Below are 22,156 nucleotides of genomic sequence, written 5' to 3' on the forward strand. Positions count from 1 at the left end.
ACAAAAAGCAGGAGAGTGGCTGCCAAGGCCTGAGGAGTGGAGGGGGTGGGGAATGACTGATTCAAGCCCCAGAGTTTCTGTCTGGGTGATAAAAATGCTTTGGAACGAGATAGAGGTATTGGTTGCACAACACTGAGAATGCACCAAATGCCACTGAATTTCTTAGTTTAAAATTGTTCATTTTGTTACATAAATTTTACCTCCATTAAAAAAATATACTTTGGAGTTCCTATCATGGCTCAGCAGAAACGAATCTGACTAGGATCCATGAGGATGCAGGTTTGATCCATGGCCTTGCTCAGTGGGTTAAGGATCCAGCGTTACAGTGAGCTGTGGTATAAGCCTGCAGCTGCAACTCCAATTCGACCCCTAGCCTGGGAACTTCCATATGCTGCAGGTGTGGCCCTAAAGAAACAAAAATAAATGAATAAATCAATCAATCAAGCAAGCAAGCCAGCCAGCCTGAAACTTGAAAAATATACATATATTTATACGAGTTTTCAAAGACTATCCTGCTTCTCACCAGGGCCCTGCGTGGTTTTCTTTTCTTCCACCCAATTGTAGTAGGCAGAGTAGTCTCCGTTGTTGGGAAGGCTAATCCAAGGCCCCGTGATGCTAATGCTGGTGTCGCCATTGTGGTCATCACAGACCCATCTGCCCGAGAGGTAAGTCGTCCTCCGGGCTTCGGCGAGCTTGCTCACAGTGCTGGAGGTCATGGCACTGTCACTCTCTGAAGACACATCTGCAGGATCTCTACAAACCAAAGATGCATATGGATGTCAGGGGACTGGGTTTTTTAGAACATGCAATTACTTGGCAGATATGCAAAAGACTGGGAAGATGCACATGAGAATAGGAGTTTAATTGGAATATAGAGATGAAGAATTCCATCACATATAAAAATCAAACCAGCTGTGGCACAGAAGCTCACAGCATGTGAGGAAGATGGCATCATGCATTAAGTCTTCCAGTATAAGCTCCTCAAACTATCTGGTCTTAAGACCCCATTACATGCTTAAAAATACTTTGAGGACCCCAAAGAGCTTTCATGGATGTGGGTTAGCTCTATTAATATTTACTGTATTAGAAATCTGAGAAAATTTTAGAGCATTTCCCCTGTGGCTCAGCAGAAACGAACCCAACTAGTATCCATGAGGACATGGGTTCAATTCCTGGCCTCACTCAGTGGGTTAAGGATCCTGCATTGCCATGAGCTGTGGGGTAGGTCACAGATGTGGCTCAGATCTGGTGTTGCTGTGGCTGTGGTGTATAGGCCGGCAGCTTTAACTCTGATTCAATCCCTAGCCCAGGAACTTTCATGTGCTGTGGGTGTGGCCCTAAAAAGCAAAAAAAAAAAAAAAGAAAAGAAAGAAAGAAAAAAGAAATCTGAGAAACTTTTAATTCAATTCACTCAAAAATAATAAACTCATTACATGTAACATATTTTTATGAAAAAAAATCTGTATTTCTCAAAACAAGAAAACAGTCAAGAGTGACATTATGTGTTGACCAGTTGAGTCATCTAGCACAGTGTAGCACTGATTATGACTTCTGAAGATCTCTTTAATACCTAGGTCCTTCTGTTGTTCTTTCAAGTAGATACAACATCCCATGAAAAAAAACCAACTCTTTCTGCTTGCAACTCACTTAGGGTCTTTTCCTTGAGCTACTTCAGTGTGCATGCAGCATGCTTTCTGCAGACTGTCCATCTCACTGCACCGTTAAGTCAAAAGATATAAACACGGGAATCAAGACTTAATAAAATGTAAATAAAATTAATAATTTATATTGCTCCATCAGTAATATTTTTGATGTGAAACTGGCTGGTCTTTTACAGTGCCAGGACAGGGATGGAATACAACGACCAGTTTGATGTCATTGCCTTGAAATCTGTCAAAGCAACAGAGGTTTTACCCTCCATGGCTTTGGAGCTGCCAGTGCAAATGTCAACACAGTGAAAGGGTAAATGAAGTGTTAGCATTATTACAAAAACAGTTTTAACCTGCATGGACCCCCTGAAAGGGTCTCAGGGACCCAGAGTGGCCCACAGACCACACTTTGAGAATTGGTGGTCTAGAGAGTGGGAATGGGGGGTGGGGAGAACACGGGAGTAGAGAGGATCAGCATGGTGGCAGGCAGAAGGAATGAGGGACGGGAGACGGTGCTGAAAATGGATAGGCTGGGAAGGGCCTTCTGTGCTACACTAAGTAAGGAAGAGAAAGAAAGCTTTCCATGTCTTCTCTTCTGAGACTCGGTATTCCGCTGTCAATCTCCCTAGTCTCCTCAACTCTGGAATAGTATCTTAGTCTTGGTTTATTGTAATGTGTTCCAAGATTGGAATGTTGGCCCAAGAAAACTTAATTTAGAATTATGTTTCCATATGTCAGCTTTTTTTTCCCTTCAAAGGCCCGGCCAGCTGTCTTTCTGCCAATTTTTGATAATCCAACTTTTCCACACTGATTCAAAATGCCCACTGAGCTGAGCAAGGCCAGGGATTGAACCTGCAACCTCATGGTTCCCAGTTGGATTCGTTTCTGCTTTGCCACAATGGGAACTCCCATGAACTTTCATTTCTTCTCTATTTTTATCTGCCTTTTTACTTTTATAGTTGCCATCTATTACTAATGACAAATCACTTGGTAAGAGTCAAAAGCAAGAGTTAGTTCCCCTTGTGGCTCAGTGGTAAGCAACCCAACTAGTATCCATGAGACCGCAGGTTTGATCCCTGGCCTCCCTCAGTGGTTTAAGGATCCAGCATTGCCATGAGCTGTGGTGTAGGTTGCAGATGCGGCTTGGATCTGATTTTGCTGTCGCTGTGGTATAGGCCTGTGGCTGGAGCTCCAATTCAACCCCTAGCCTGGGAACTTCCATATGCTGTAGGTACGGCCCTAAAAAGCATAAAGAAAAAAGAAAAAGTCAGAGAGCAGTTTTTCAAGCCAGAAGCAAGTCCTAGGCTTTTAAGACACTAATTCTGGCAACAGAGGAAAAGACAGGTTGAAGCAGAGGCAGAAAATATTAAGCCCTAAGAAGCAATAGCTGACTGACTGTCCAGTTATAGGGAAAGGTGCAAGAGAGGGCGAACAGGACAGACAAGAAAACCCTCAACTGCATCAACCTGATGGTTAGTGAGAAAGCAAACGAAACTCTTCAGTGGAAGTTTCCAAACCTGGATGATCCCCAGCATCATCTGGGGAAGTTAATAAAGTATCACGAGATGACTGGGAGGCTGGAACTGTGTCCCTGGAACCTGTCTTTTTCTAAAGTTCCTGGATGACTAAGGAACAGCTGGGTGAAAACAACCACCACAAAGACTCCTCAGGGTGTCTGTGCACTACTGCCTGACTCAACATCCACGATCCAGTGCCCTAGGTGCTAATTACCAGGAAAAGGCTGAGTCAGCAAGTCTTGCCCACCAATTAATAGACCCCTAGGTGTTTTCTCCCATCTCAGCTCAGGATGTCTCTGTGAAGTAGGCATTTCTCACTCGCCTCTAACAGACAAGGAAACCAGACTTCCAGGCTCAAGAACCTGTCTCACAGCACTGAACTACTGAACAGCTCAACTGGTCCTGCAGCCACACCAGGTGGTTCCTGATCAGGGGTATGAGCCCACACCTCATCTCTGAGAGAACACAGGTCTGCCCCCCGCCCAGGGACACTGCCCTTCACCCTGGCCTCCTCCCCAACTTTGTCCCAGTGTGTACTGTTTGCTGAAGCCGATAAGACTTAAGTTTCATTACCAGGAAAACCCAGAATGAGGCCCAATAAATGAGGTGCTGACATACTTGAAAGACACTTGATCTTTGGAACCTGTGTTTTCCTAGAGTCAAAAGACTCGAGTACCATACCTCACAGTAGTCTTTACTTCCTCGATTGGAAAAATGACAGAGGTGAGCTCCAATATGTGAGATCGCCGAAGATTTGCCAGACGCTCATAATGACCTCGTAAGTCAGTGGTTTTTTTTTCTACCAGGTCACCAAGTTTGCGATTGTGCCTCTGAATCTTCTCCTTTTTCTCCTGATGCCGTTGTGCTCGAGTATAAAGTTTCTGATTCTTTTCCTTGGTTTTGAGGAGGCCTTCAGAATCTAAAATGAATAAATCACACCCAACAATTATCTCTAAGGATGGTTCCTGGCTACTATGGACTCCCCACCTCTTCCTGCCCCCAGAGCCTAAGTGCTTCCCTGCAGTCTCAACTGAAGGCAAAACCTCAATAAAATTAACTACAAGATGTTCACTAAGTATGGAGACAGAGTTCAGTTCAAGTAGGTATTACACATGGAGCAAAGGGGACCATGACTTAAGTGACTCTGGGTCTCCCTTTGTAATCAACATTAGTGAGCATCACTCAAGACTATCAGGTTTGAGTTTAGTACCTGCCTTTCTCACAGCAGGCTCTGAACAAAAGCCACGCTGGGCAGAAAAGAGATCTAAGTTTGAAAAACTTACTGGCTATCTGATTTTCCTTAGAAAACTATTAAGTGTGCCTCAGGCTACATTCAGAGAACCCAGGGATAATCTCATGGCAGGTGATCATGCAGCAGAGAGACCAGGAGTATAGCAAAGTCACAGTGGAGTGCGGCAGCCCCCACAGGGTGGGAGCGCCTCTCATCCACAAGCATTATAAGCACTTCAAGGGGGCAGTCAGAGCCTGGTGACATAACCAAGAAAACAGGTAGACACTTTGTCCTGCTCAATGTATGTCTTTTTTATGAAGCCCTTACAGACCTGCTACAGTTATAGGGTTGTAGCTAAACTTCTCTAAAGTAGCAATAACAGGTTCTAAAATCTCAGACACCCAAGAACACCCATGGGACTCAAACAAGTTCAAAAACAAGCTCATTATCTTTTCTCTTAACCTATTTTAAGCTAGGTTCCCTACTTCATAATTACTTTTGACCTGTCCACTTCCTAAATTAATCTTTTGATGGCCCATTCCATGAGCTGTCCTATGGTTCCTTACATCTAGGTCTTTCATTCCCACGTCACAATACTGGTCTCACCCAAACTCCGCCTACCTCCAGTTGGCTCCACCCCACACACCTCCTGCCTCTCACTGGCTCAGTCTTCATAAAGTATCGCCAGTGTCAGCGGTTCTCCACTGCTGATCAAATACCGACGAGACCCCTCAATTCCTGGCCACCACCAGACTGGCACATACCCTACAGTCCCCTTCTGCACATCCTTCCCTCCAGTCTCAATTACCAGATACCTCAAATCCTTTCCACAAGGTGGAACTACTTAAATAAGCCTTGCCGGGAGTTCCCATTGTGACTCAGCGTTAACGAATCTAACTAGTATCCACGAGGATGAGGGTTTGATCCCTGGTCTTGCTCAGTGGGTTAAGGATCTGGTGTTGCTGCTAACTGTGGTGTAGGTTGGAAGATGAGGCTCACATCTAGCTTTGCTGCAGCTGTGGCATAGGCTGGCAGTTATGGCTCTGATTTGTCCCCTAGCCTGGAAACTTCCATATGCCTCAGGTGGGGCCCTAAAAAGCAAAACAAAACAAAAAAAGGCTTGTCATCTCCTAACTGGGATAGAAGCAGTTGATAAATGCCTGTGGACCAAAACCACCCTCCTCAACTGAGGACCAATGAACCTAGTTATTTCATTGCAAGCATAAGGTTTCTTACTTTTTTGCCCCCTCAGATACATCTCTTCACCATTCCTGCTCAATACGAATGTCCTAAAAGTTAAATCCCTGGTTCTATCACACATTTTGCAGCAAGTTCATTCATTTTCATGATCTCTACTGAGCTCTTAACAATGCTCAAACATACCTGACTAGCCATGGCCTGAGCACCTGAGCTGTATGGTGGTCAGATTTTTAAAGGACATTTTCCAGTTTATTATCAGGACTCCTCAAGGTAGCAGGAAATCATCAGTCACCCAACCTTCACTAGTGCAGACTCAGAATTTAATTCGCCCCTCTCTCCATGCCATTTCTCCCTGACCATTAAAACATTTGGATGCTGTGCCTATAATCTACACTTGCTTTTCTGGACAAGTAACTGTCTGTATCACAGATCAAATCAACTCTGAAATTTCAAATACAATCCAACTGTTCCTATCTAAATGAAAAGATTCTGGAGAAATATTTATCAGGCTCTACAGTTTATAATTTATGCTTTTCTGGATATATTTGATATTTTGACAACAAAATCAGATATTTTTTAAAAAGGACAGAGTACTTATTAAGTAGCAATCTCTTAATCTAATCCTGGACTTGAGCTCATGCATAGCTTTTGGAATCCATTAACTCTCTTAAAATTGTTTGCAAAGTTTTATGAGTCTGGTCTAGAGGGTGGCAACCAGACTCTATTTATGTTCTAAAGAGCAGTGGTGCGCCAGGCTCACAGATCATCAGAACAGTGCTACTACTAGAGCATGAGCTATGGATCTGGCCTGTCTGCAAACTTTTACCAGACAAGAAAAGTAAAGAAATACAGACCAAGCCCTCTGGGATATGGAGTTTCCCGGCCAGGGATCATATCTGAACCATAGTTGTAACCTAGGCCACAGCTGTGGAAACACCGGATCCTAAACCCACTATGCTGGGCTGGGGATAGAACCTGCGCCCTGGCGCTCCCAAGATGCCAGCGGTCCTGCTGTGCCATAGCGGGAACTCCAAGAACTTTTTTTTTTTGACATAGCTATTTGACAGTGCCATGATATCCAGGTGTACGATCGTTTTTCTAGTAACTACATCATATTTCACAAAAGTATTAGTATCAGTTTACAACACATTGTAAAAGAAAGGGAAAGCAGTCTTTTACTAGAGACAGTTGAAGAACTATTGGCCTCAGTCCCCGTGCATGAGATGTTAACTTCCTAAGTTCAGGGCAGGTCCCAGGGTTCTCTCTCTACATCTTAAAAAAGGTTGCCAGGTCATCCTGATGATTTGCTAGGGATGAAAACCACACTTACGGGGTCCACTAAATTAGAACCGTATCTTTTATTTTCTGCGGTTGCTGCTTCTGTATTTTGGGGTCAGGAACCTATTAAAAAGAGCTGATTGAAGCTTTGAACTTGCTCATCAGGAGTTCCCGTCAGGGCGTAGCAGAAACGAATCCCACTAGGAACCATGAGGTTAAGGGTTCGATCCCTGACCTCTCTCAGTGGGTTAAGGATCCGGTGTTGCCATGAGCTGTGTTGTAGGTTGCAGACGAGGCTCAGATCTGGCATGGCTGTGGCTGCGGTGCAGGCCGGCAGCTGTAGCTCTCTCTGACTCAACCCCTAGCCTGGGAAACTCCATATGCCGCAAGTGTGGCCCTAAAATAAAATAAACTTGCTCATCAGAAAAGTGCACAAGCTCAGTAAATCCAGCAATTGCAGGAGGTTCTCAAATGGCCCATGGCAAATTCCTCACATGACAAACAGGGAGGAGGGGAAAGGGAGTGAACCCATGGCAAGTCATGAGCCCCTGCACAGCTACTGGCCTGGAGCCTGGGCAGAGCACAAGCCATACTCCCGAGTGGCTGCTATAGTCCTGAACACCGCCTCACTGGGGTACCCTGGTTCTCTAGCTTACTAATCCTGTGAAACTTGATGCAAGCACCTTACCAGGACAAGCATTCTCAAAGGCAGCGTTTACACCATTACATCCCACTATAAAATATTTGCTTCTGAAAGCAATAAATGGACAAGAAAGTGAGTCACAAGGTTATGATGGCAACCCATTCTAAACTTTAAACACTGATCTTTAAAAATACAAGGGTTACTTCTAAGGACACAAGAGTTCTAAAAGGACGCTTCTAAATCTGGACAACCATATGTGATAAGGTAGGAAGTACACAAATGTAATGCAAGATCGATACAGATTAAAATATGTATAATACTCCTTGATGGAGAAAAAGCCAATATTCTGTGCTTCTGGTATGAACTAATAATTACCATACCCGAGTACCAAGAAAAATGCTGAGCTTCCTATCAGCTAAGGGACATGGGACACATACATTCTTTAACTTTTTTAATTTAGAAAAGTAGCAGTTTATTTAAAGGTCATTACATTTGCATGTGTATGCATAGATACATGCATGATTTATAATATACATATTTGAAATATATAAACACACACTTATTCCTTATACAAATGTTTTACAAAGAAAGAAAGGGGAGTTCCCGTGGTGGCGCAGTGGTTAACGAATCCAACTAGGAACCATGAGGTTGCGGGTTCGATCCCTGCCCTTGCTCAGTGGGTTAACGATCCGGTGTTGCTGTGAGCTGTGGTGTAGGTTGCAGACGCGGCTCGGATCCCGCGTTGCTGTGGCTCTGGCGTAGGCCAGTGGCTACAGCTCCAATTCGACCCCTAGCCTGGGAACCTCCATATGCCACAGGAGTGGCCCAAAGAAATAGCAAAAAAGCCAAAAAAAAAAAAAAGAAAGAAAGAAAGAAAGGCAAGCAGTAAAATCTTCCAGGTTGCTGTTGCCTCTCCCCTCCCTTCAGTCTCTCTAGTTTCTTAACCCCACAAGATTCCACATGAGCCCTTTATTAGGGATGATAGAGAGAAGTGAGCAAAATTACTTACTTTTCTTCATTTCTTCATTTCCTTTACATATAGTTTGTTTCAGTTGTTCAATCCTCATCTTGTAGGACATTATTTTCCATCTCTTAAAAAAGGTATGCAATAAATATCACAAATGTTGGTCTCTTATGATTAATAAGATTATCCATCTGGGACCACTACTTATTTTGAGGTGTATCTCAGAAAATGTAATGAAGAAAAGACCAATATATTTATTATAGCTTTTGTAACTAGTGGATTATAAAAAAGAATAAATGTTATTCTGGTTCAGTGCAGAAACCACAAGAGAGGAGAAATTTACATAGTTCTTTTATGTGTTAATAAGCACAGAGAAAAATGTTGAAGGACATTCCCTTAACTTGCCCCATCTAATATATAGCTACTAGTCCCATGTGGCTATCTGAAAGTCAATTAGATTACATAAAATTTAAAAATCCAGCTCCTACTCCTACTACCCACATGGCAGGTGGTACACGTCAACACCACGTGTGGCTAATGGTACACAGCCGGCAATAAAGACAGAGAATATGTGCATCATCAGAGACTTCTATGGATGCCCAGCTCTAAACTCTCAGTGCTGGTAACTGAGGAGACCATCACTGTATCATCTCACTGATATAACAAGCAAATACTACTTGCAAAAAATAAAAACTGCAATAAAACAGAAGCTTTTTTTTTTTGTCTTCTTGCCTTTTCTAGGGCCACTCCTGCGGCATATGGAGGTTCCCAAGCTAGGGGTCTAATCACAGCCGTAGCCACCGGCCTAAGCCAGAGCCACAGCAATGCCAGATCCGAGCTGCATCTGTGACCTACACCACAGCTCACAGCAACACCGGATCATTAACCCACTGAGCAAGGGCAGGGATCGAACCTGCAACCTCATGGTTCCTAGTCGGATTCGCTAAATACCGCACCACTACAGGAACTCCTTTTTTTTTTTTTTTTTTTTAAAGTGTATAACTCATGTAAGACTTCTTGAAAAGCATCAGAAAATATGAAACATGAAACTGCTTTTATACAATTCCAGGATTTTGGTACGGCTTCTCCAAAGAAAATAAGGGATCAGTAAAAATCCGACATATTAGTTTTAAAAAGACTGATTATCTATTCCATAATGCCTTCATAAATGGGGATAACAGAAAATTTACAGTAACACACAAGTGTTTACCATGTTTAACACTTGTCTAAAGTAGTTTGATGATACAAGATAGAGAGTCGATTACAGGGATGTGTGGTGGTCTAAACGCTCTCCTCTCCAGTGGAGTGAGAGAAACATTTGAGAATAGATTCACGGGAGCTGGTGGATTCAGGAATGAACTCACAATTAGATGTCTTAATGTATAAGTTTTTGGTAGAAAAACTTGAAACAGTAGAAGGAACTTAGAAAAACTAGGATGAGATTCTTTGATAATCTTTTCCTATATAACATACTACTTTATATACATAACATTCAGAGCATAAGCAGAATTCACTTATATCATGCTTCAAGTATTAGTTAAAAATTTTGAATGATGCTTATTACTGTGAAAAAATTAAGCATCACAAAAGAAAAGAAAAGTTAGGCTGATTCCTTCCCACTCTTCAGGGGTGATCTCAAAGTTTGATATGTGTCTTTTCAGGGTTTTTTTAAGAGAAAATATATTTAAAACATATACACGAATAGAATCATACTTTACCCTAGCCCACCTTCTGTTTGATTTTTCATTAAAAAATATATCTTGGGAGTTCCTGTGTGGCTCAGTGGGTTGAAGATCCTGCGCTGTCACTGCAGCAGTCCAGGTCACTGCTGTGGCATAGGTTCAACCCCTGACCCAGGAACTTCCACACGCCATGGAAGTGCCCCTCTCCCCCCAAAAAAACAAACAAAACAAAACACCTTGGCTATCATTCCATACCTACACATGAAAACTGACCACCTTCTTTTCAATAGCTACGGAGTACCATAATTATCTTATTCTATTTGATAAGTATTTAGATTATTTATATATTAACTTTAGTATCAATGACACACACAATCAACTTCTTTACCCATAAATCTCTACATTCATGTGCATTTTCTAAGAAGGAAAATTGCTGGCTATACCATATGTGCATTAAAAAAAACCCAACAAATCACCATCAAATTGTCTCCCAAACAATTATGTCAATATACAATCCAATTAACAGTGAATAAAAGTGTAATCAATCAAACCCCTTATTTTCATATGCTATACTTTTTTGCTAGGGTCTTTAACATATAGGACTTTTAAACTTTTATGTAACCTGTCGTATTTTCCTTCATGGCTTCTAAAGGTCTGCTCACCTACAGATGAAATAAATAATCTCTCATATTTTCTTTTAATATTTTTTAGTTTATTTTTCACATCTAACCATTAATCCGTCTAGAAAGTATGTGTTTACAATAAGAGAGTTTTTTCAGGAGTTCCCATCGTGGCTCAGTGGTTAACGAATCCGACTAGGAACCATGAGGTTGCGGGTTTGATCCCTGGCCTTGCTCAGTGGGTTAACAATCTGGCATTGCCGTGAGCTGTGGCGTAGGCTGCAGACATGGCTCGGATCCCAAGTTGCTGTGGCTCTGGTGTAGGACGGTGGCTACAGCTCCAATTAGACCCCTAGCCTGGGAACCTCCATATGCCATGGGAGTGGCCCTAGAAATGGCAAAAAGACCAAAAAAAAAAGTGAGTTTTTTCAAAAAGGACACCTCACTCTTCTTGTATGTCTATGTCAATACTGGATTTCATAGTTATTCCTTACGGCGGTTCCATAATTAATCGCCAACACCTCATTTTGGTATCTAGGTGAAATATCTGAAAGCCCACACTACAAAAATATATTCACGGAGGGCTGCCAAAAAATGATCAAAAATACATTTAAATTCAAAATGATTCTTTAAGGTCTGTCAACTTAAAAACATGTAACCTCAGATATAAAAGGTATTATTTATATACTTCTTAGAGCTTACCAACTGATCTGTTATCCATTTTCCTTCCACAACTTTTAACACTCTGTATGGAGAAGAAGAAAAAGGAAATAAGTCCTTAATAAATTTGCTGAAGCTCAAAAACCCCAAATCAACAACTTTTTAAAATAAGGTCTCAAAAATGGCTGGAAACACCAAAATGTTTTCCAAAGTCCCTGCTCTCTGCGATTTTTTTTCTTGCCTCCTTCCTTTTGCGCTTTTTTTTTTTTTTTTCTTTTCAGTGCCACACTTGCCACATGTGGAAGTTCCCATGCAAGGGAACAACCACAGCAACTCCAGATCCGAGCCTCGTCTGTGACCTACACCACAACTGGTGGCAACCACTGAGTAAGGCCAGGGATCAAACCCTTGTCCTCATGGATACTAGTCAAGTTTGTTACAGCTGAGCCACAATCGGAAATCCAAACATAATTCTCAACCTTTTTTTTTTTTTTTTGGTCTTTTTAGGGCTGCATCTGCAGCATATGGAGGTTCCTAGGCTAGGGGTCGAATTGGCCTCTTGCACTTTTAATACAACTTAGGGCTTTCTGTAAATGCTCACAATAAACTTCCCTAAAGCCATAGCCTTTGTCCTCCATTATAATCAATAAATTCCGAGTTCCCATCATGGTGCAGTGGTTAACAAATCCAACTAGGAACCATGCGGTGGCGGGTTCGATCCCTGGCCTCGCTCAGTGGGTTAACGATCCAGTGTTGCCGTGAGCTGTGGTGTATGTCGCAGATGCAGCTTGGATCCCACACTGCTGTGGCTCTGGCATAGGCCGGTGGCTACAGCTCTAATTCAGCCCGTAGCCTGGGAACCTCCATATGCCTCAGGAGTGGCCCTAGAAAAGACAAAAAGACAAAAATAAATAAATAAATTCCATCAGTCATAATTAATTAATAAATGATAGTTACTAGAGAATTCATGATCCAAAATGCTGCTGTCTATTTCTCTCAAAATGGCACAAGCCGGCTCTGATAAACATTTACTTTAGGAGTGAAGTGTTATACGGAAAAAAAGTTTTTGTGACAGAGTAAGTTCAAGATATGACGGAGTTAAATAAATCCAAGCCAGTATCTCCAAATCTAGGCATCTCTGAAGACTTCGTCTGCTTATACCTGTGTTAATCAGACTTGGGGTGTGCTGGAGAATAGTGGTTAGTCAGTTTGGGACATGAGGCTCTGCAAGAGAATTCTCAAATCCAGAGGATGAGAGATTCAGCAGGGATGCTTGTTAATACTCAGATTCCTGGGCCTCCCTTTAAACCTACTGAATCCTAACATCAGGATAGGATTTCAAGAATCTGCATTTTTTTATACCATTACGCAAATTAATGAATTCTTATGTAGATGATCTGCAGACCACACTTTGTAAAATCTTAACATAGAAGAATGAAGCAACAATGTCCTACAAGAGCCACCACCAATAATTCAGGTCTAATAAGCCTTCTGTCTTGGAGCCATTTACCACACATCAATTAACAGGGCGGGGGGGGGGGGGGGGGGTGCTGATTCATCCATCCAGTCACTGCCTGTTGTGAATCAGGCACCAGGTCTGATCCCAGTGTTTTCTAGAAACTTAATCTCTCCTATTTTGCTTCTCCCAGATTCAATGCTTTTCACACTTTAAAACTGTATCCTAAACTCAGTATAGTAAATTCACAATCCATATATCTGCACACCATAGCACAGAATTACACCATGTGGTGACTAGATAACCTCCACGAATTAAAAAGCAAAATGAAAACTCACTCTTTTTGAAATTCTTCTTGCTTGCTCTTAAGTTGGCTTAACCTTTCCTTCTTGTCTATAAACCTGTAAGAAAAAAAATTCAATGTTCATTTTTTTTTCTGTTGAATGAAATTATGCAATTCCTGAGAGCCAATCTTTTCTGCAGACTCATCCAGAAATGTCACCGTTTGAACACATCTTCTCAATGCGATGCACACAGCTTACCATTTGGTTATTTAAAACTAAGTTCGAATTCTCAGCTTTAAAACTCTTTCATGGGTTTATAAAATGTCTATAGGTTTTTTCCACCCCTAGGTTAAATGGTCTTTCAAAACAAGCAAATCAGAGCATGAAAGTGAATCTGCATTCAAGGAAACTGAGACTTCCATTATAAAAATAATTTTAATTATTAAGCTTAATTTAACCTTGCTCTCAACTATAAATTGGTCCCTTATAATTCTTAAAGAACATTTTTTTTTCTAATTTTATTGCTAGATATTATGGGCTAGAAAGTTACTTAATAAAAATTATCAAAAAGGAATAACACTTTGCAGTTCACTTTCGCTGTTTGTCAGATTTCTACCCTTATCCTTATTTTCTTCCCAGTACCTTATTTGGGATTTAATTTGCTTTTTTAATTTTTTGCAGTTTAAGGCAGAAACTTAGATCAGCGACTTTACGTCTCTCCCTTTTTAATATAACCATATAAAGTTATAAATTTCCCCCAAAGTATTGCTTACGCTAAACCCTAAAAATTTTAATATGGTGTATGTTATCATTTAATTGAAATTTCTAATTTTTCATAAAATTTCCTCTTTGACCCATATTGTTCAAGTTCCAGATATATGGGATATTTGGGTAACTTACTGCTATTGTTTTCTATTTCAACTCTGATATTGTCACAGAACATACTCTATGAGATTTCAACCACTGATGTGAGGCTCTCTTGACAACCCTGCATATGATAGGCCTTGGTGTAAGTTCCACTTGAAAGGTTGTGTATTCTACAGCTGCTCGGTACAGGGTTCTATCAAATGTCAACCACCTGACAGTGACTAGCAGTGATACTCAGATCTTCTAGACCTGTGCTGGGCAGTTAGGTAGCCATCAAGCACGAGAGGCTACTGAGGACCTATAGTGTGGCTTGTTGCTTAACAAGAATTTGGGTTAAAAAAAAAAAAAAATCTATGACTAACATCATGCAACTGATGTAGAATGGAAAATTGCTCATGATTTTCAAAGAAACAAAGGTTATGCCACATTCTATGGAGTAGCATGGTATGGAGTCCAAGATTAGGCTTTTGGCTATCTCCTTAATTCCTAGCCTAAATGAAAACAATTTAACAGAACCATAACAGTCCTAAAAATCTCTTCCTTAAAATGATCCAGACATCCAACGCTAACATGCTATTTCTATCATCCAACATCTGAAGCATACCCAGATATCTTCTTCTAAGTGGAAAGGATAGAATGGTCTAATTATGACCCTACCATTTTAAACTTTAGTCACTGGGGAAATCCCTTTGTGGCTCAGCAGTTAATGAGTCCAACTGGGATCTCCAAAGATGCGGGTTCGATCCCTAGCCTTAGTCAGTGGGTTAAGGATCCAGCATTGCCATGAGTTCTGATGTAGGTCACAGATGCAGCTTGGATCTGGTGTAGCTGTGGCACAGGCCAGCAGCTGTAGCTCCAACTTGACCCCTAGCCTGGGAACTTCCAAATGCCACAAGTGTGGCCCTGGAAGAAAAAAAAAGTCACCAAAAATGTACAACATGTATTAAACTAGAGAGCAAATCAGGCAATATAATATGTGACAGAATTGTACACTTATGTGACAAAATTAAAATTAAATGAAAAAGTCAGTTTCTCAGTTGCATTACCCACATTTCAAGAGCCACATATGGCTAGGGGCTACCTTACTGGACAGCACAGACACAGAATATCACTGCACAAAGCTTTATTGCATAGCACTGCAATAGCCAGTGATGCAGTAACCACATCAAACACTGTTAGGAAAACTGAGAAACCAAAGTGGGATGTAGACAAATTCACAGATTCACCAGTTTATCAGGCAGCAACTTCTAACACAGCGTCTTAACACAATACTAAGAAATCGAATCATACATTCTTCTGCAACTGGTTGCATCCTGGACATGTTACTTAACTGTTACATGTTTCCATTTCCTTGTATCCAAAATGAGAAATGTGGTATTTACCTCTACCTCACTGAGGCAATGTCATGATTCATGCTCTAAGAACCTGAAGGAGCTGACAAACTCACAAGACTCATTCAACTGTGCAAACAAAGGATGGCATAGAGAATAAAATCCTGCTTTAGAGGCTAAAAAAGTTCCTTTTAGATCTGTTGTAAAAATGTCACTTTGCACTCAAATAAATTTGGATAGCACTGTCCAGCTTTATATCAAGCTGGTTAGTTCTCTTGGGCCTTGGATTTAAAAAAATAAAATAAAATAAAACAATAACAAACTTAAAATATAGTTTAAGATGACTGGAAGATGACTGGAGAAAACCAAACAGAAGATAACAATCCCTACTGTATCAGACACTTCATGATTAATACTATTCTTCATGGAGGAAATTAAAAATACTTGGTATTAGCAAAGCTAAAGAGCAGATGAATATAAAGAATGTATCTGGTCAGCATGTCAACTGCTCATCAGCACACTCATCCATTCTCCATCCCAGGACTCACGGAGATTTAAAAAAAAGAAGGGGGGAAGCATATTTTATACAACATGTTTTCAAGCTGGGTTGATCATATGAAATGTTTTGCATCTTTTTTGATGTCAGAACATACAGACCTATTTCATTCTTTACTAGGTACACAGAATTTCACTGAATGGATGTCATATAATTTATTTATAGAAACTCCTACTGATGAACATTGCCATCACTTCCAATTTTTCACTATTATCAGTAATGTTAGAAAATGAGGATCCTGGTGCCCAAGTCTTTACAAGCTTTTAGGTTTCCCTATGAGAAATTCCTACAGATAAAACAAATTGTTGGGTCAAATATTTACATGCAAACAGATGGCAGGTATCTCTAAATTTCCTCTGAATCATTTCATAATATTTACAACCTTAACAACCTGTTTTCTTACTCTCTCCCTCAACAGTGCAGTTTGGTATTTGCTAACCTGACTGGCCTCCTACTCCTTCCCCTTAAAGATAGTTCACAATTCATTTATTTGCCCTTCTTCATTTCACTGTGAGAAATGTGAACACTGTTTCTTATCTTACTGGCTACTTTTGTTATTCCCATATGTCCTTTGTTCATTTTTTCTAGCTTTTTGGTTTTTAAAATTTTTTTTGTCTTATAGGGCTGCACTCATGGCATATGGAGGTTCCCAGGCTAGGGGTTGCTGGCCTACACCACAGCCACAGCAACGGGGGATCCGAGCCGTTTCTGTGACCTACATCACAGCTCACGGCAACACCATATCCTGAACCCACTGAACGAGACCAGGGATCAAACCCACATCCTCATGGGTACCAGTCAGGTTCATTAACCACTGAGTCACAATGGGAAATCCTTAAAGGGTTACTTACTAGAGAAATTATCCATTTCCCTGTCCTACACCTTCAAATTATTCTTATGCCTAGTAACTGATTTTGTTTCTGCTCTACAAATTTTCCAAAATCTTATGCAATTTTGTTGTTTAATGGCTGTGTAGTTTTGTTTTGTTTTCTGAAAGGAATCTGCCAGTGAACGTGTACCATGTACCATGGCTTTATACTATTTCTTACAGTTTTTCTTTCCTAATTTAAAAATGCCTCCTACATTATTTACCAATTCCTCCAGACTTATGTTTGCTTTTTACTCCTAAAAAAGTACTGCCTTAAATCAACTTTAAATAGTCCTCCAGTAATAGAGACTGATGAGAAAGAGGAGTGGTTGGTCACACACCCCATCTCAGGCTTGAAGGCAGCTCTCCAGGGTCCCACCTGCCCAGGCTGCAACTTGAGGATGAGTTAGAGTCAGCCATGTGAAGCTGAGGCAGGCATTAGAGGCAGAGGACATTCTGCTGTTTCACAAGGGAAGAATTGTCCTGCCCCAAAGAATTTCAACACACTGGTGAGACAGTAGGGATGGGAGTGTGCTGCTGCTGGGGATCAGTTAAGAGCATGAGCCGCATCGCTCCATGCTGTACCCCTGCCAGAGACCTGCCTGGGCAGGCGGGCGAGTGAGCGGCTCTCGCCACAGGTGAGACTATAGTCACATCAATCTGCCCCACATGCACATAAAGGATCCTACCAGTAATTTTTTTAAAAAATCTTTTTAGGGCCACACCTGTGGGAAATAGATGTTCCCAGGCTAGGAGTCCAACTGGAGCTACAGCTGCCAGCCTACACCACAGCCACAGCAACTTGGGATCTGAGCTGTGTCTGCGATCTACACCACAGCTCATGGCAATGCCAGATCCTTAACCCACTGAGTGAGGCCAGGGATTGAACCTGCATCCTCATGGATACTAGTTGGGTTCATTTCTGCTAAGCCACGAAGAGAACCCTTGGTAATTCTGGGCCAGGTGATAATCAATACCGTCATCACACCCACAACTCACTGAGCGCTGAGTCCCAAGCGTTAATACCTTTCATAAAACTAATCTGTGCATTGGCCTGCCCAGTCCTCTCCCTTGTCCTAGTAGTTTAGCTTTACTTTGGGCCTAGGGTTATGGCAGTAGAATAGTCCAAGAAACACTACTAACATATTTCAAGAAAGGCAAAAAAAAAAAAAAAAAAAACCCAATGAAGAGCCCACAAAAATAACCTTTTCAAATATGCAACTAAGGGCCTTAAAAAAAGTGTTAAACCTTTTGAATCAGTTATGTAGTTCAATGAAAAGATCAGAGAGGAGGAAGGTTTATGTTTGAAGGAGCCAATTGTGAAAACAATCATAAGAGCAAAACCTGGAAACTTTAGTGTCCAAGGGGAGAATGATTATCAAGTCACCTTATTGCCAGGAAGGACACTTCTCCCCCTTTGAGGATCATATCCACTATAAAAACATACACAATCCCCTAAAAGTGTCTAAAGTCCTGAGGCCTCTTGACACAGATTATCTATAGGTTCCTTAAGTCTAAGGGGGGTGGGGGGAGAAGTGAGCACCCAACAGTTTTTAGGTCAGTGGTGGGGAACTTTCCCCATCTGATGTGGATACAGGTTTGGTAAAGAGTTCATGATTCTGGCTGTAGAAGTAAGGCAGCAAGGCTTCTGGGGTAAGAGAGAACACAGATGCACCTGAGGAAGAGCACAGCAATCATCTTTATTTGAGAGGAAATGGTTAAGGAACTGAGTATTTCTTGAACAAGGATACTAACACAGCAAGAATTACTAGCCACCAAATTTTCTTCCCTTAAATTCTTCAGTCATTCAAATGCATGATGTTCACAACAAATGCAAAATGAAAACACAGTCCTTATCTGATGGTTCTTCTATGTTAGAATATTTGGAGTGTGAGAAAATACACAGCTGATCCTTGAACAATGTGGGTTTGAATTGTGTGGGTCCACCTATACGCAGATATTTTTCAACAGTAAATACTACAGTATTTAGCTGAATCCACAGATGAGGAAGAATAGTCAATATGGTGGGCTGACTATAAATTATAGGCAAATTAACCCCTGCTGTTCAAGGGTCAACTGTAATAAAAACTTACTCCACTAGGAAGAATGAAGGTTAAGTCATTAACAGGAACAAGAAACAAAGCATTGTTTAGTTTTCTCACCTATAAAATGGGAATAATGATTACCCTACTTGGTTATACGGATTAAATAAGATAAATGTGAGTGAAAGCATTAGACACAGGCACTCAGCACATGATATATCCCTTCATTGCAATGAGTGATTTAGCACTGAATATTACTAATGTGTTAAACTGAATATATTTCAGATCTGGAAGTAAATTTAAGAATTAGCAGAGCCCAGTACTAAGTAAGGCACAACCACCCTGAGTTTCCTCATTTTAAAGACAGGTTAATAACTCATGGCTTTGTGGTAGAGAAAAAATGAGATAATAAATGTGAAATCCTATTATAAATTCTAAAAGGTGCATATAATGCTAAGAGTGGCCAGTGATATGAACTGAAAACAGAAGTTAAGAGTGCCCGCTGTGGTGCAGTGGAAACGACTCTGAATAGTCAGTATCTGTGAGGATGAGGGTTTGATCCCTGGCCTTACTTAGTGGGTCAGGGATCCAGTGTTGCCGTGAGCTGAGGTGTAGGTAAAAGACATGGCTTGGATCCCGCATTGCTGTGGCTGTGGTGTAGGCCAGCAGCTGTAGCTCCAATTTGACCTCTAGCCTGTGAACCTCCATACACCACAGGTGAGGCCCTAAAAAGCAAAAAAAAAAAAAAGAAAGAAAGAAAGAAAAAGAAAACAAAAGTTGTATTTTCTTAGCAGATCCACATGTACTGGTGTAAACACAATTAATAAGCTGCATGGGATGGGAATTGTGACCATTCCAAAAGACATAACCAAATAGCAGTCAGGGTGATAAACTCTTGTCCTAAAGATGGGGAACTAGCTACCCATACAGCTTTTGCTCTGCTGAGTGGGGTACATAAATGTGGGTCTAGAAGTGAATTTTCATGACAAGAGTTTGTTTTTTTTTTTTTTTTTGGTCTTCTTAGGGTTGCACCTGTGGCATATGGAGGTTCCTAGGCTAGGGGTCAAATTGGAGCTGTAGCTGCTGGCCCACACCACAGCCACGCCAGATTCAAGCCGCATCTGCGACCTACACCAGAGTTCACGGCAATGCACGATCCTTAACCCACTGAGCAAGGCCAGGGATAGAACCTGTGTCCTCACAGATACTAGTCAAATTCATTTGTGCTGAGCCATGATGGGAACTGCAAGAAGAGATTTTTATACAGTGAGTGACAACCAAAAAGACACTGGAGGAAGAACAGAAATGTCTAAAGGATAGGTTTTTGGATGCTGGCTGTGTCTTGCCTGTGAAATCTTCTGTAACATCTAAATTTCATGCTTGTCCTTTATTCCACCTCTCAGTTTGTTTAGCACCCATATTTCTGTTTCCTGGTAAAGGTATAGTTATATAGTCTTAAAACTCATCCGTGAAGGTAATGCTGCATTATTCCTGAAAGTACACTTATGAAAGCAATATCCATATGCTCATAAAACATGCCTTTCTTTTTGACCCACACTTTAAAAATAATAACTGGTTCCTAAACTAGCAGGCAGATTTTCCTGGGTTGCTACGGTCTCTGGGTATCCTCAGATTATGCTTCCCATCTCATTCCCACACCTGTCATAAACTGGTGACCAACTGTTTCCAGTTTTGTGTGGAGACATTACTTCAATTCATCAGTTATCTATTGTACTGGGTAACAGTGTTAGTTTTGGTGTCAGATAAATGTATATAAGCTAGAAAATTATGTCCCTGTTAAAAGACCTATAACTGAATTCCTGCTGTGGTGCAACAGAATCGGCGGCATCTTGGGAGCACTGAGATACAGGTTCCATCTCTGGCCCAGGGAAGTGGGTTAAGGATCCAGTGTTGCTACAGCTGTGGCTTAGGCTACAACTGCAGCTTGGATGTGATCCCTGGCTTGGGAACTCCATATGTTGTGGGGCAGGGAAGGAAGGAATGGAGGGAGGGAGAGAGGGAAAGAAAGAAAGAAAGAGTTCTGAAAGAAAGAAAGGGAGAGAAAAGGAAGAAAGAAGGGGGAGGGAAGGAGGGAAGAAGGGAGGGAGGAAAGAAGGAAGGAACCTGTAACTTTAAAATGTTCACCAGTACAAGATCCAAAGAAGACTGTGTTGAGAGTACTGCTTGAAATCATTCCTCTTTATCTCTTAAGGAGGAACACAAGTGAAAAGGTAGATAAAAGAGTAGAGAAGAAAATGGGCACTATTTTAGGACTAAGCCAAGATGGGAGATAAGGAAAGGACAGTGCTGATAAGGAAACTAAGGTTGTAAGGAAGTGTTTCCTCTGAACAATGACAAAAAGCCATGAGTTTAGATACTTTTCAATCTAACTGCCAAACTGATACAGTCTACAAAATTATATATAAAGACACATGTGGAGTTCCCGTCGTGGCGCAGTGGTTAACGAATCCGACTAGGAACCATGAGGTTGCGGGTTCGGTCCCTGCCCTTGCTCAGTGGGTTAACGATCCGGCGTTGCCGTGAGCTGTGGTGTAGGTTGCAGACGCAGCTCGGATCCCGAGTTGCTGTGGCTCTGGCGTAGGCCGGTGGCTACAGCTCCGATTCAACCCCTAGCCTGGGAACCTCCATATGCCTCGAGAGCGGCCCTAGAAATAGCAACAACAACAACAACAAAAAGACAAAAGACAAAAAAAAAAAAAAAGACACGTTCCCTTCTTGTCAAAAGAACTGTTTTGGGGTTTTTTTGTTTTTTTTTTTTTTTGCTTTTTAAGGGCCATACCTGCAGCATATGTAAGTTACCAGGCTGGGGGTCAAATTGAAGCTAGAGCTACCAGCGTACACCACAGCCACAACGCCAGATCTGAGCCAATCTTCGACCTACACTGCAGCTCCTGGCAATGGCAGATCCTTAACTCACTGAACTGGGCCAGGGATCAAACCTGAATTCTTACCTGATACTAGTCAGGTTTTTCTTTTTTCTTTCTTTCTTTCTTTTCTTTTCTTTTCTTTTTTTTTGTCTTTTTGTCTTTTCTAGGACCGCTCTCGTGGCATATGGAGGTTCCCAGGCTAGGGGTCTGTCTAATCAGAGCTGCAGCCACTGGCCTATACCACAGCCACAGCAACTCGGGATCCGAGCCGCGTCTGCAACCTACACCACAGCTCATGGCAATGCCAGATCCTTAACCCACTGAGCAAGGCCAGGGATTAGACCTGCAACCTCATGGTTCCTAGCCAGATTCGTTAACCACTGAGCCACGACAGGAACTCTACTAGTCAGGTTTTTCACC

At 41.5% G+C, this 22,156-nt stretch overlaps 1 protein-coding gene across 1 annotated transcript in view; it reads right to left on the reverse strand.

Moving 5' to 3' along the window:
* ATG14 (autophagy related 14) overlaps positions 1–22,156 on the reverse strand; it is a 40,883-nt gene that overhangs the window by 13,668 nt on the left and 5,059 nt on the right. Inside the window, exons 2-6 of the mRNA XM_047767412.1 lie at positions 13,239–13,301; positions 11,487–11,529; positions 8,528–8,609; positions 3,848–4,085; positions 524–753 (exon numbers count right to left, since the gene is read on the reverse strand). Coding sequence (XP_047623368.1) covers positions 524–753; positions 3,848–4,085; positions 8,528–8,609; positions 11,487–11,529; positions 13,239–13,301 — 656 coding nt within the window. The remainder of the gene's footprint in view (positions 1–523; positions 754–3,847; positions 4,086–8,527; positions 8,610–11,486; positions 11,530–13,238; positions 13,302–22,156) is intronic.

Source organism: Phacochoerus africanus, chromosome 2 (assembly GCF_016906955.1).
Source record: "Phacochoerus africanus isolate WHEZ1 chromosome 2, ROS_Pafr_v1, whole genome shotgun sequence".
NCBI lineage: Eukaryota > Metazoa > Chordata > Mammalia > Artiodactyla > Suidae > Phacochoerus > Phacochoerus africanus.